The sequence below is a fragment of the Ambystoma mexicanum genome, chromosome 1p (assembly GCF_040938575.1).
Source record: "Ambystoma mexicanum isolate Mex_15411 chromosome 1p, UKY_AmexF1_1, whole genome shotgun sequence".
Taxonomy (NCBI): Eukaryota; Metazoa; Chordata; class Amphibia; order Caudata; family Ambystomatidae; genus Ambystoma; species Ambystoma mexicanum.
Window position 1 is genome coordinate 18,479,551 of NC_090921.1, and position 15,120 is coordinate 18,494,670.

General features: G+C 49.2%; 1 protein-coding gene across 1 annotated transcript in view; it reads left to right on the forward strand.

Annotated features, from left to right (window-relative positions):
• Positions 1-1,421: 1,421 nt before the first annotated feature.
• Positions 1,422-15,120, forward strand: part of LOC138564021 (zinc finger protein 892-like) — a 76,131-nt gene continuing 62,432 nt past the window's right edge. Inside the window, exons 1-2 of the mRNA XM_069642880.1 lie at positions 1,422-3,066; positions 13,532-13,988. Of these exons, the coding sequence (XP_069498981.1) occupies positions 13,538-13,988 (451 nt within the window). The 5' untranslated portion in view covers positions 1,422-3,066; positions 13,532-13,537. The remainder of the gene's footprint in view (positions 3,067-13,531; positions 13,989-15,120) is intronic.

The window sequence follows — 15,120 nt, forward strand, 5'->3', positions numbered from 1 at the left end:
GCCGCCGGCTGCTTCCTTTGCCCGGGCGGCTCTGCAGCCCGGGCGGCTCTGCAGCCCCGGCTCCTTTAGAGCCTGCAGGTGGAGCTGTAACGCTCCGACACCTGCTTCATTGAAATGCTAACGCTTTGTTCCTGGGGTCGTGCTGGTCATGTTTGCAGTTAAAAAATGTGACCATCACCCCCCCCCCCCCCCCAGGACAAACCATTTGCATTTCAATTAAGCCAGGAATTAAGAGCCATTAAAAAAAAATACATTTCAAAAAGGGGCGGGCAAGTCTCCTGCACAGACTATCAGGGGGTTGGCCCCCCTGGATGGGGGTCCTTTGGGAACCCCAATAACTGATGCCCCCGAATTTGAACAGAGCCGGCATCAGGCGCGCCTTCTCCAAACACATGACGTGTACAAGACGCTTCAGGGTGAAGCCATGGCACAGGCTCAGAGCGGGAAGAATGAGCGATGGATAAAAGGGGACGCTTCGTTCTCATCACCCTCAGAAGCCCGATCATCCAAACTGCGCCACGGTTCTGAAGCCACCTCTCGCCCGCATCTCGCGAGACTTTCGCCCCTTCAGCTATCGCGAGACTAAGCCGCGTGACTGTACTGCGCAGGCGCACTGGAGGAGTCACGTGGCGGGAACAGGACCATAGCTCGAACCGGCAGCTTGTTTCACCTGCCCCTTCACGTCTCGCGAGACTGAGCTGCGAGGCAGTGTAGCGGTACTGCGCAGGCGCAATGACAGTGTACACTGCGATGTGGCTATAGCGCTCAAGTCACCGTTCATCCTTATCCCGCGAGACTTGCTCCTATTCCACATCTCGCGAGACGTAGCCGCGAAATATGCCGCAATATTGCGCAGGCGCACTTCATAAGTCCTGCTGCAGGGGAAAATGCCCATAGCTCTCAAGTCACGGCTCACCCGCATGTCGCGAGACTTGCTCCTTTGCCATGTCTCGCGTGATCTGCAGCAGTACTGCGCAGGCGCACTGAATGAGAAACATCTCGGAAACGGGGCAACAGCTCTAAAGTCACGTCCCTCAACCTCCGGCTCCTTTGTTTTGCCTCGATCTCGCGAGACTCTGGAGGCAGTACTGCGCAGCCGCCCTAGACAAGCCCTAGAAGGACCCTGCCCCAGCCCTGCTGGCCTCCTAGAACACCTGCTGCCTGGGGCTGAAGGACCCTGCCCCAGCCCTGCTGGCCTCCTAGAACACCTGCTACCAGGGGCTGAAGGGCCCTGCCCCAGCCCTGCTGGCCTCCTAGAACACCTGCTGCTGAAGGACCCTGCCCCAGCCCTGCTGGCTTCCTAGAACACCTGCTGAAGGACCCTGCCCCAGCCCTGCTGGCCTCCTAGAACACCTGCTGCCTGGGGCTGAAGGACCCTGCCCCAGCCCTGCTGGCCTCCTAGAACACCTGCTGCCTGGGGCTGAAGGACCCTGCCCCAGCCCTGCTGGCTTCCTAGAACACCTGCTACCAGGGGATGAAGGACCCTGCCCCAGCCCTGCTGGCTTCCTATAACACCTGCTGCTGAAGGACCCTGCCCCAGCCCTGCTGGCCTCCTAGAACACCTGCTGCCTGGGGCTGAAGGACCCTGCCCCAGCCCTGCTGGCTTCCTAGAACACCTGCTACCAGGGGATGAAGGACCCTGCCCCCGCCCTGCTGGCTTCCTATAACACCTGCTGCTGAAGGACCCTGCCCCAGCCCTGCTGGCCTCCTAGAACACCTGCTGCCTGGGGCTGAAGGACCCTGCCCCAGCCCTGCTGGCCTCCTAGAACACCTGCTGCCAGGGGATGAAGGACCCTGCCCCAGCCCTGCTGGCCTCCTAGAACACCTGCTGCTAGGGGCTGAAGGGCCCTGCCCCAGCCCTGCTGGCTTCCTAGAACACCTGCTGCTGAAGGACCCTGCCCCAGCCCTGCTGGCCTCCTAGAACACCTGCTGCCAGGGGATGAAGGACCCTGCCCCAGCCCTGCTGGCCTCCTAGAACACCTGCTGCTAGGGGCTGAAGGGCCCTGCCCCAGCCCTGCTGGCCTCCTAGAACACCTGCTGCTAGGGGCTGAAGGGCCCTGCCCCAGCCCTGCTGGCTTCCTAGAACACCTGCTGCTGAAGGACCCTGCCCCAGCCCTGCTGGCCTCCTAGAACACCTGCTGCCAGGGGATGAAGGACCCTGCCCCAGCCCTGCTGGCCTCCTAGAACACCTGCTGCTGATGGACCCTGCCCCAGCCCTGCTGGCCTCCTAGAACACCTGCTGCCAGGGGCTGAAGGGCCCAGCCCAGCCCTTCTGGCCTCCTAGAACACCTGCTGCTGATGGACCATGCCCCAGCCCTGCTGGCTTCCTAGAACAGCTGCTGCCTGCTGCTGAAGGACCCTACCACAGTCCTGCTGGCTTCCTAGAACACCTGCTGCTGAAGGACCCTGCCCTGCTGGCCTCCTAGAACACCTGCTGCTGAAGGACCCTGCCCCAGCCCTGCTGGCCTCCTAGAACACCTGCTGCCTGGGGCTGAAGGACCCTGCCCCAGCCCTGCTGGCCTCCTAGAACACCTGCTGCCTGGGGCTGAAGGACCCTGCCCCAGCCCTGCTGGCTTCCTAGAACACCTGCTGAAGGACCCTACCCCAGCCCCGCTGGCCTCCTAGAACACCTGCTGCCTGGGGCTGAAGGGCCCTGCCCCAGCCCTGCTGGCTTCCTAGAACACCTGCTGAAGGACCCTACCCCAGCCCTGCTGGCCTCCTAGAACACCTGCTGCCTGGGGCTGAAGGGCCCTGCCCCAGCCCTGCTGGCTTCCTAGAACACCTGCTGCTGAAGGACCCTGCCATAGCCCTGCTGCACTCCCAGAGCACCTGCTGCCTGGGGCTGAAGGACCCTGCCCCAGCCCTGCTGGCCTCCTAGAACACCTGCTGCCTGGGGCTGAAGGGCCCTGCCCCAGCCCTGCTGCCCTCCTAGAACACCTGCTGCTGAAGGACCCTGCCCAAGCCCTGCTGGCTCCAGGGGTTGCCTTGAGGGAGCTCTGCCCAAGTGATTCTTTGACCTCGCATTGAAAGCTGGAGGCCTTCAGTTAACTGCCAAGGAATCCGCTGGTAAGTCTGTATTTTTCACTCCTGCAACTTCGCCACTCTTTCACATTTTCAATGCATTTGTGATATTTGTGATATATATATATATATATATATATATATATATATATATAACGCCAAGACAGTTATGGTGGCTTTAAACAGGAGATATACATGAAAAACCAGCAAATAGTTGCAAATGCCCTTCTCCACCGCAGTCAATAGCAGGAGCTGCTGCATCCAGAACGTTGGCACACATTACTTTATTAGCAGATCCCTGAGCAGGGCAGACACATGAAGCTGAATGTTACACGCTTCGCAATGCCCACGTTGCTTGTTCCCATACCATGTGCGTGTCTGTGTGTATATATTTAATACATCGTGAAGGCCAGGTCAGCTAGCATGTGGCTTGGCAGTGAGCAGTTAAGTTCTCTTTGTAAGGGTTCTGGTAGGAACTTTGCTGCACAGTTTCTCTGTTGGGCCTGTTCTGGGACCTTTCCATAGTTTTCCTCATGCTACCCACGGCATTCCATTTTGCATCCTTAAAGGCAGTGTAACTGATATACTTGTAGGGCTGCTGAGCGGAAATGGAATTCACCAGGCGCACCCTCTGACAAACTGGCTTGCCGCTTCCTTCAAAGGCAATATCGTCTCTGCATCCGCACCAAAAAAAGTGTCTTTCTTCAAGCCTGCATCAAACAGCACGGCCACACTTTTCAAAGTCTGTAAGGAACTAGCCAATCCTGCAGCAGCCTCCTCTGCTGTCACACCCACGCAGGACCTGTGCACGGCCCTGGCTTCACACTTCACTGCAAAAACCTGAGACATCTTTTCCTATCTCACTTCCACACCACATCATTTACCCACACAGCATCCTTTGGCACCTCCGCCACTTAAGCACTCCCTTATGCACCCTCTGCTTATGAAATCCTCCGCCGCACCCTCCATTCCTGCAAACTACCGCCCTATCTCTATCACCCCATTCCCAAGCAACCTCCTTGAGAAATTGGCTATCTCTCAGCTCACCCTCCATACTTAATCTGCTGGTTGCCTCCACGAGAATCAGTCTGGCTTTACAGCAGCCAGAGGCACAGATATTGCTCTTCTGAACACCCGTGAAGACCTGCTCTCAAATCTCGACACTAACACTCCCTCTGTCCTCATTCTCCTCGACCTCTCCTCTGCGTGTTATCCTGGGAATCTCAGGTCAGGCTCTGGCGTGGTTAACCACCTTCCTTTCTGACCGCACATCCCAGGTGGAACTTGGGTCCTTTCTGTCTTCTAGCACTCTCTCAACCTGTGGCGTTCCCCAGAGCTCTAACCTGTCCTCCTGGTTCTTCAATGACTACATGGCTGCCTTGGCATGTGTGATGCCACTTTCATCTCGAACTTCCAATGTTATGCGGATCATGGATGTCGCAGTATAGCAGGTGGAGTTAAAGGAATAGTGCGCTCAAAAATATTATTGTCCTGAGGGTTCGGGCATGTGTTTTTAAGTATACGTTGATCGATCGCACAAACCGTTCCAATGCACCTTACCGTAGTTTTCCTCTTTTGTACACATGCAAAATCAGGCAGGGTGTGGCCATCTTGTGATAATCTGATCAGTTGCTGGCCTGCCCTGACTTCACTAAATCATATTCCCCCCCCCTCCCCCTGAGGCTGCCATCTGCAAACCTAGTGATATTCTCTGCCTATCTCCATGACGTGACTGGGCAGCGTAGACAAACGCGCCCAGTCATCACCTACGTGACGCAGAACCTGGAAATCAACCCCCAACACAACGCGTCACAATTCGGAATACAAAACTATACTTTAAAAGGAAATGGCAAAACAGTACAATTTGTACAAGTACTTTTTTTTAACAATTAACGCTCCGACAACATCCGGCAATTGCCATATTCAATGAAATGGGTATTTTTTTTCATTTTTCTTGGTCCATAAATGTTTGTCGTGAGCCATGTTGCGCTCCTTTTGGGTAGGTATAAGAAACGCATCAGACGCACCGTGAATCACAAGGCTTGGGCATCAGCTTGGCGCTAGTCCACCGTAAACAATGTCATGTTGCTCCTTATTGCTGGTACCGCATAAGGGCATATGGGCCTGTATCGATCATCCCAAAAAAGGGTCCCTGTGACCCAGCTATTCAAAAGTATCTGCAGCTGGCGGTTGAAATACCGTCTTTTAAGATCTGAAATCGATCCCAGAAAGGCACGATGTAGCTGTTTGGAAAACAACGGAAATGTCAGGACTCAGGGCTGGCAAAGATGAGGAGTTGTTAGATATGCCTCTTAAGCTGGGTAGGTCTAGCAACTACAATTCCCAGCATTCTCTGGGTCTGCATGTAGTTCAACACGCGCACGCTTGGCCAGCTGTCTGGGATTAAGGACAGCATATTAACTGGTAACGGCAGCGTGCAGGTGTGGTTTATTCTGATTCAGCGTGGAGGCGGGCAGGCCGCGTGCGGAGAGGAGCGATGGAGAGCAGGACGGCATGAACTACAGACAGCCGCATTTCGGAAGGAGCCGGAGCGTGCCGATAAGGATCACAGCTTTACGGTCATTGTCTGGGAAGTCCCGTGGGGCTCGCCAGACCAAAGATAAGTACAGGGAAATGCACAGTGATTGCTTACATTGTTGGGAGAGATTTACAGCGGTTTGCATTTCGTCTGGGAAGTCCCGAGGGGCTCCCAGACATAAGATAAGTAGCGGCAAACGTTTTTGGAATGTTGTGCTGAGAAAACAGTGTATGCGCTCATGTACTGCTGCGTTGGGACATCCAGGGTGTTCACTCATTTACGGTTGTGCTGGGCAAACCCAGTGTGTATCAAGCAACAGTGAATCTGCATCTTTAATGGGTGTCTATGAGTAATGAACTCTTTTCTGACAAAACACTCAATATGATACATGGACATTACGTTACCCAAGTTCACCAAATCTTCACTAGTGCAGTAAACTAGTGTAGGAGGGAAATCATTTGTTATATGTTGCTTTGCTGCCCGAAGGGCCATGTGTCTTGTTTATCATGATGGGAAGTTTTCCTAATGTTTGTTTTCATCATATTGCTTGCTTATGTGTTTTCTTGTGAACCAACATGGGTAAGTACACGTAGTAAGGTGTACTAGGTAGGAAGTCAGGTTATATACGTGAACAGTGTTACATGCTGGACAGAGTAGGGTTCTTTCCTGGTGTTTCTCCCTGTCCCATCCAAAGTAGGAGTTTCTTACCCTTTTTCCGGTGTTCCTAAATTCCCATCCTATCCACAACCTCACCCTAACCCCTCTCCCCTCCCCCCCCCCATTGGCTGCCACATGGCGACCTGTTTTATATATCGGGCGTCTGTGCCAACCACGGTGGGAGGGTCGAGTTCATTCGGCTTCCGTGGTTTGGGGGAGAGTGTCGATCTCTCTTCCTTTCCTTTCCTTAAAAGGTGTGATTGTGACAAGAAATGTGTCTCAATAGCCGATCTTTATTAAAATGTATCATTTTACCGATTAATTCTGCTAATCATGAACACAGACGTGAACCAATGGCAACACAGAAAACCACGTGAAAACTAGTCCACAATTATATTCAGAGGTTAGTGCTATGGAGAATGTTCAGTTCGAAATGGGATGCGGAAGCTGACGCTACAATTCGAATAACACATAGATGGCATTTTAATTAAATATTAGCGTTGAACCTGGGGGAGCCTAGTGGTGGTCTACATGCATCTCGATGCTGGACTGCCCATGTGCCCGGGAACAAAGACAAGTACACACACAGGTTGTACTTGCGTGTCATTGCAGTATGCCACAAAGAACAACCCAGTACAATGTAACCTAGCAATAATGGTGGGCTAATGATAAATTGAGTCGATGGTCTATAAAATCGTCAAAAGTAAAACTTACATTATATTCGGCATTTCCATTCTCTTAGCGTAACACAGAGACACCGTTCTGATCAATGCCTTTTCATAAAGTTAAATTGCATGATCCTTTGTCCAGTTTTGGAATGATGAACCTTATCATATTTGACATTATTACACCCCTCCCTTAATTCATTCCTTTGGGGATCATGCCTTTCTCTCAAGGTCGAAAAACAATTGAACCTTACACTGTGTGTGATGCGTGGGCGTGCTGAGCGCGCAAGCAAAACATCAAAGCTGCTGACCTTAACTCAGAATGAAGATACATTCTTAGTTTGCCACAACTTGTCTCGGCGCATCCATGAGAAAGGGACTTGTGAGGCTTACGCACAGGAGGAAGAATGTGGGGGCTGTCAGTTTTCGCTGTTCTTTGCGCTGTTGAGGGGTAGGGGAAACTTTGCAATGACAGAATGCGGCCTAGTCCAAAGTTGTAGTCCAGGGTACAGAAAATGGAGTCCAAAAGTGTTTAGCAATAGCCCCACCTCTGCTTATGTCAGGGCCTACTTCCCCATGGCAGCAGAAGGGCAAAGGATGCACCCCCCATGAGTGCAAGAGCAGGGTGTCACTTTCGCGTATAATATATAGGGGCGGGAGCTCAATAGACCCACTCCTTCCCTACATTAGCAACGACCCCCAACACATGCCCCCATGAATATATTGGTCGGAGTGCAGCTATTTCTCACCAACAACCCACTTTGATCAGTGAATATCCCACAGTACATCGACGAAAGTGTGAAAGCACAGCGTTGCATTGTATGGCATACGTAAAAATGGAACTTGTTAAAAAAAAATGGACAAAGAGGATAGATTTCAAAAGACAAATTGGATGCTTTATTTGGACACTTCATAAAAACAATGTTGATCAAAAAAAGAGATGGTAATCATTTGAACCTGGATGTGAACTGTTCTATGAGCTCTGCTTTGGATGGTGCAGGGCACGTTGACAATGTATGTGTAATCTGAACAAAATCTCGTGCGATTCTGTGAGTATGTATTTCCAAGACAGTCATAGTATCTTTCACAAAATCGAATTCCATTTCCTCATATACTAGCTTGACCACCCATTTTTTGCTTCTTTTCATAAAGGCCATTGCTTAGCGAAGCATCCCAAAGTCTCCTGCAGTCCTCGATTGTTCACGCCCTACATTGTCGTTATGTGCTAACGCTGCTAGTAATGTCCTATATTGCATACCGTCTATACCGAAATGAACCTCTTTGGCCTGTACTTTAGGCACATATTGTGGAACACCTCCAAATCTCCTGTGTGACAGAATTCTTTGAGTCCCTTCAGATCTCTTGATAGAGTTTTATCAAACGCAATCTTCTCAAGGGCTTTGTGTGGAGGTGAAGATGGAATCACCCACTTCTTCTTCCGTTCCTGCTCCGACGACAAAGGGGCATGTGCACATTGGTGGAAATGTTGGTTTTCTGTCTAAGAGTGAACGTTGGAACAGTGGTGAATTAGTGACCGCCATTTCTCTAGTAGAATTTCCACAGACCCATCACAAGTTTTGGAGCTCCACCAAAGATGGTTGCTGAAAGACTTGGACCACTGTAAAATATTTTCAGAACCTTTTTTTATTTCCCCTGCTGCTGAGATTTTTTTTTTTATTGATGGAATTGGCAAGGTGCCGTTCATCAAATTGATGGCGATTATTTGGGAACTGCTCTTGCATTGTCTTGGCTATTGAAACATGTCTGTCTGTGGCTATGAGGTTGATTTGCATTCCCCTCAATTGGAGCTCTTCCAGTGATTTTATAAAACCTAGTTTTTCCATGGCCACTGAGGATTTACATTCGGACACCAGCACGACCACCGAATTCACAATGTTTTTACTTTTCATGTCCTGAAAGTGGTATGTTTAGTACTATGCTGAAAATCCGGGGCCATCACACTGTCCATCGCCAGCTAGCCTGAACCTTTTTTCAGAGAATGTATTTTGAATAGACATTTGTTCAATTTTCCAAGCTTCACTAATGGCAGGGAATAGATATTGACGTTGATATTTATAGTACTGTGTTTTAGCAATGAAATGGAGTCCCACAAATTCACAGAAACCGGACAACTTACTGAAACTAGACACACTGAAAAGTAAAGCAGCTGCACACAGTAGATTCCCAGCTGGCAGTTTCCCCAGCATTGGTTGAGCGGACCATGAACATTTTTCATGGAGCATTTCACAGGTGGCATATATTTTGAGGTTACTGCCTTGTGATACACGAGTCACATTCACCAATGGCTTCCCACATACTTCTCCTCTCACTGCAGGCACATATTTCAGCATCATTCTAATCTCCATCAAGCAGCTGTCGAATACAATGGCCCTCATTAGGAGGTTGGAGGTAACCATGCTGCATTTAGTGGCATGGTTGCCTCCTTATCGCATACCGGGCCCGGGTTCCTCAAATGAGGACTTACCGGGCCATGCCAACCTTGGCGGACCCGGTAATTCCTCGTCCAAGGAACCCGGACCCGGTCCATCCCCATTCGAGCCCCCATAGGGCTCAATGGGAATGGGGAAGGAGCTAACAACGGGCCCGTTGTTAGCTCCCTGGTCTCCTCACGGGACCCGGTAAGGATGCCTGACTTTACCAGGCGCCCATTGCGTGTCCCGCGAGCAGACCTCGTAATAGGGTGGAATGGGTTTACCATGTTCATACAGTCTACAGAGCTAATGTTTCTTGTGGAAATGCATCAGAAGGGCATCCAGTTCATTTCCCCCCTTTGAATTCTGGGATGTGTAGTTCCCCATCTTTCAAATTGGTGGGAAAACTACAAATCGGCTGATCTTTAACCCGACTCTACTGCTCACAGAGAAAGAGCGGTCACAGCATCAAAGCTGCATTTACTAATGTGGCCTCGCTTCCCCTATGCTCTTGTCTGCTAAACACCACATCTCGCAGTGCAAGATCCAGAATGCACAGCACTTGCTTACTGCAGCCTTTCCAAATCAGATTGAAAAACTCACCTAATAGCTGCATGCCCTAAAACGGGATACCGGTAAAAACAACATGACGGTTATTATAGTTCAATTAAGCTGTTTACGGTATCTATAACGGTATACCGTTACACCTCTACCCTCCTACACAGTGAATTCCTTTCTTTGGAGCAGTTATAAAGCACCTTTCAAAGTTGTGGTGAAACAAACTCTGTCCAAGCTACCTTCCTACAGTTTCTCTAGAGTGTGTTGAACACTTGGACTGTTTTGTATTCCTCACTTGCAGTTTTCCATTCAGGTTGTAATTGGTTATTTATAACACGCTTAATACCCAGAGGTTTCTAAGCGCGGACCAGGGGATCAAACCTTTGTTGCTCCGTGTCGTCTTGCTTCCAAGGTGAGCATGTTTCCTTTGAGCTATCCTCCCGGGACTGTGGAAATAAAGCAATCATATTTTTTTGGCTTCACATGTTTCTATAAGGATTTACATTTAGCTAGGTTGTTTTACCATCATTTGTGTATTTTGCAAGTAATCCTTGTAAAATAGTATTCTTGAAGTTCCAGATAGCCAAAACGTAGATATGTGCACCACATACATCTAAAAAAGAATGCAGCTAAATTGTGTGTGTGTGTGTGTGATCCTAAAAACTTGAGATACTATTCAACTGACCAACAATGTCAGTCTAACAAAATTTGATACTATGAAGTAACAAAGCAAGTCTCAAAATATGGTCACTTTCGGTGATGTCCCTTCCTGTGACGCCAGACGCCACCTCCCGTGTCCAACCCAGGCTCTCACCCTCCAAACATTAGTTTAAGGTTGAGAACTAGGCAACACACTGTGTGTGTGTGTGTGTGTGTGTGTGTGTGTGTGTGTGTGTGTGTGTGTGTGTGTGTGTGTGTGTGTGTGTGTGTGTGTGTGTGTGTGTGTGTGTGTGTGTGTGTGTGTGTGTGTGTGTGTGTGTGTGTGTGTGTGTGTGTGTGTGTGTGTGTGTGTGTGTGTGTGTGTGTGTGTGTGTGTGTGTGTGTGTGTGTGTGTGTGTGTGTGTGTGTGTGTGTTGCCCGTGTGTGTGTTGCCCGTGTGTGTGTTGCCCGTGTGTGTGTTGCCCGTGTGTGTTGCCCGTGTGTGTTGCCCGTGTGTGTTGCCCCAAGGAAAAGCTCCTGGCTTTCTAGTGGGTTTCAAGCCACAGAACACCCTTGGGGAAGAAGAGGACCAGGGATGAAATAATAAACCCGCCGGCATCACTGGAGGGTGTGGCGAGGAGGAGTGAAGAGACTCGCCAAGTGGTGCCATAGTGGTTGCTATCGACCTTTGTTAAATAATCAAACCAACCTATCCCTAACTCTGGTGCACGTCAGGAAATCTGTGTGAGTCGGAGCAAAAGGCTCTGTCCCGGCCACAAAGGCCCTACTCTATCCCTGCTGCTACAACAAAATACCTTAAAGTCCAGCTACTGCCCATGATCCAGTGACTCCCTTCTCCTGGATGTAAAGCATACAAACGCTGCTCAGGTTGTTTAAAACAAACGTTCCAGGTTCTCGTAACCCCAACAGAAATACAGCCACATACAGTTCTCATGGGGCTAGGAGAATGACCCCTTCTCCTAGCTGGTTCCCCAATGGTTTTCACTTTTCTTAATGAGGTTTGTAGCTCCTTTAGGGAGGCTTTCACAGTCTTGTGGTTTTGTATAATCTGGATTTGGCCCCAGTAGGATGATGCTGTTCCTGGAGTCTTTCTTGACTTTTCAACACCTCACTTTGTGGAACTGGTCTGGGAATTGTCTCACAAAATGATTTACGTTTTTCTCTATTTCATTATAGTTTATAGTCTCTTAACTTCCTGCCCTTCTCCTGGACTTGTATGTGTTCCCATTATCTTCTCCTAGGAAACTCTTCACTGGTTTCACCTGGGGTTGCAGGTCCACACTTCGTATTTTAACTTTTTCCATTAGTAGTTCTCAGTCTTGCCTCTCTCCACCTCAAGTTATTGTGGACCACCTCTGTGTAATTGTAAGATCCTTTGGTTCCACCGTGGCAGGTTACACCGCCTCCACAGTCTCTCGCTCTTGCTGATACTTACCTACGAAGCTCTGCTATAAGCTACGGTAGATGGTCTCGACCCCAGCGATAGACTTCACAGTCAACGACTACAGGTCATGCCACCACCTCGCAATCTCGGCAAATCTATCACACTGGTTCCCAACCAACTTGTAAAACACTTCCTAGGTGTCCCACTATCTCTTCTCAGCCTTGGAGACGAGCCTCACTGCCATCTTCTGAAGCCCTGTACTATCTCTCCAGTCTTATGTGCGGCCTCCTCTGTCGCCTCGTTCTCCCTCTGGTTGTATCACAGCTTCCAGCTTGCCACAGGCAGTTGCCGGACGGGTCAGTGGATGATGAAGAATACAGCCCGTCTATGCTGTTGAGTTTTAAATAGTTGGGACGGCCCTAGCGTAATGACCTACCAATTAACATCAGCTGCTCTAGCCTTCATCCCACTCAAAGGTTGCGTTTTTACGGTTTTCTTCATCTCAGTACTTTGGTCATCAGATGGGTTCAATCTTCCACAACAACGCATAGTTGCAGTTGTAATCTTATGTTGATAAGATGTGGGCGGTATCAGCCTACTTGGTGGGATTTCACTGGGGTTGTGCCTCCCAATTGCATCCATATCCGCAGGAGAGGGGGACGTCCCCATGAGATCCTCCCCTAGGGCGACTATTGGTTAACGGCCTCACCTCCTTGACCTCACAGTAAGGGATTGTCCCCTGGGGAGAAGTGACGCCATCTGAAGGATCGTCACATATCCTTCCCCTTAGGGTTTTGGCTTCCCCATCTTTCTCTACAGGAAATCGCAACAGGAAAGCCACATTGCCATGTTATCATCCGTTCCCGTGTTCAACATGAAAACACCTTTTCTCCAACTAAATGAACAAAAAATAGAATTATGTATTTGTAATCCAAATAACATCAATGTATCCGTTCAATAATCTTTGGGAAAGCTTACTTTATAACTTGTTCATTAAAGCAGTGATGCCAGTAAGGAGTGATTTGCTAATGTGTACCATTTAACTCCTGCTTTGCATTACTTCAAGTTCTCTGTATAGTAGAACTCCTCCTGTGTTACAACAGGAATTCCCCAGTGTATGGTTCCAGAAAGGCACAAGGTGACGATGGGTAATCCATGTGCTGTTCTCTTATGATCTGGCTGCTGAGTACCTTATTGCATAAAAACGCAATGAAGTCTGGTTACTAAATGCTTCCTTGATGTCACCCCACATAGCTCCTGTGTTGGTGATCCGGATTGGGGTTAAGAAAAGGGACTCGACCAATAAGTCGCCCCTGCTGGGTTTAGTCGGTTGCTATCTTGTTCAACAGTTCCAAGGAACAGCGAGTAACCCTGACTCTGGTTCCTATGGACATGTACTACGACCGAGAATCCGGACAAGAGGCTATTGGTGTATACATCAGTCTTCCATGCAAACACCCACTAGCAGCTAAAAGTGGGTGTTTCCAGTCCGTGGTGAAATTAGGTGTTAATTATTCACCAGGTTGATGCCTGCATAAGACTAGGACTGTCAGTAGAATGCAAGCCACAGATATGTGAGCGTATATTCTAACCATTTGTGTTTCTCTCTCATCAGGAGACCATGGATCTGGTGAAGGTTGAAGAATGGGAGCTGCCATCACCCAATGATTACCCAGACTTCATGGATCAGGTGAAGGTTGAAGAAGGGCAGGAGCCATCTACCAGCGATTACCCTGAGCTTATTCTCCAGGTGAAGGTTGAAGAAGGGGCAACACCATCTGCAAGTGATTGCCTGGAGCTCATGGACCAGGTGAAGATTGAAGAGGGGGAGATGTTGTGTGCCAGAGATTGCCCTGAGCCTCTTCTCCAAGTGATGGTAGATGGGGAGGCTCCATCTGTCAGCGATTACCCGGAGCTCATGCACCAGGTGAAGATTGAAAAGGGGAGAAGAGCTTCTCACAAAATAAGTCCAGATTTCATGATACGTGTGAAGGTGGAAGAAGAGGAGGAACCATTTACCATGGAAGACCTGCGTTCTGGGGAAGGAGAGAGAATGGAAATCGCAGACTCGGGTAAGATAACATATATTTGCATATTGTCATAGATGTCCTCAAGAGTACACCAGTAATTCAAGGGTTCTAATTACATAGTTGTAAAGGGTTCATTAAGTGTCGTCTCTCTTCCTAGCGCAGGTGTTTTTCTGCCCAAGGCTTGAATCTACAGATCAGTAACCCCAACTATCTAAGAAGCTGTCTGGCTGAGTGTGATGGCCTGAAGGCAAATGGCCTCTCTCTCTCAAACCGCCTCTGGAAACAATCTAGGTGGTCACTGATCTAAAGCCCCTAAAGGTCGTGTATTGTAACAAAGCTTAAAATAAGCGGTGTTGCATAGCAATTTGCTATGCAATTGTGTACATTTGCTAATTAAATTGACACGTGTAGCACAGCTACCTATTTAAATTGCCCTATTTAATGAAAGCAAAGCTCACTCTGAATTCCTCTCTTGCCCTCAGTGCTCTCTCTGCCCTCCTGTCTCTGTGTACTGCAATTTCAAAGGGGCTAAAGACGAGAGAGTGCAGCAGTTATCTCCTCCACTCTTAAAAGTGCCAAAAGTCTGCGTGGGAATGCTAGGAAACATTAAAATAATTGCAAACCAGAAGTAATCGGGATGACACTTTTATTAATCCAACTATGGGCCTCATTACACGGATGGCGGTAAGGATTTACCGGTACCGGTAAAATACCGGTACTGGTAAATCCTTACCGCCTTACTACGAGGTCATTTGCGGGATGGGGGATTTAACGCCTGCTTTTTGCAGGCGTTAAAAACCAACCCGCAAAGGGACCCAGGGAGCTAATTGCAGTACCACAATTTGCGGTACCGTAATTAGCGCCTTCCCCATTCCCATTGAGCCCTATGGGCCAAAAATGGGAATGGGGAAGGGCAATGGTGGAAGGGGGAATTACCGCCCCGCCAACCTTGGAATGGGGCGGTAATTCCCCTTTCCGCCAAGGCGGTGCCGGTATTTTACCGGCATGAACCATGGCGCTAATAGCGCCATTGTTCTCCGCCATCCGTTTAATGAGGCCCTATGTCCTGTCTGGCAAAGACCAATATGTCTCGACTTTATTTTCTTTAAAAGACCTGCAATTCCATTCCTAAAAATGTAAGATCTTACATAATGCATTGCTACTGTAAAACACT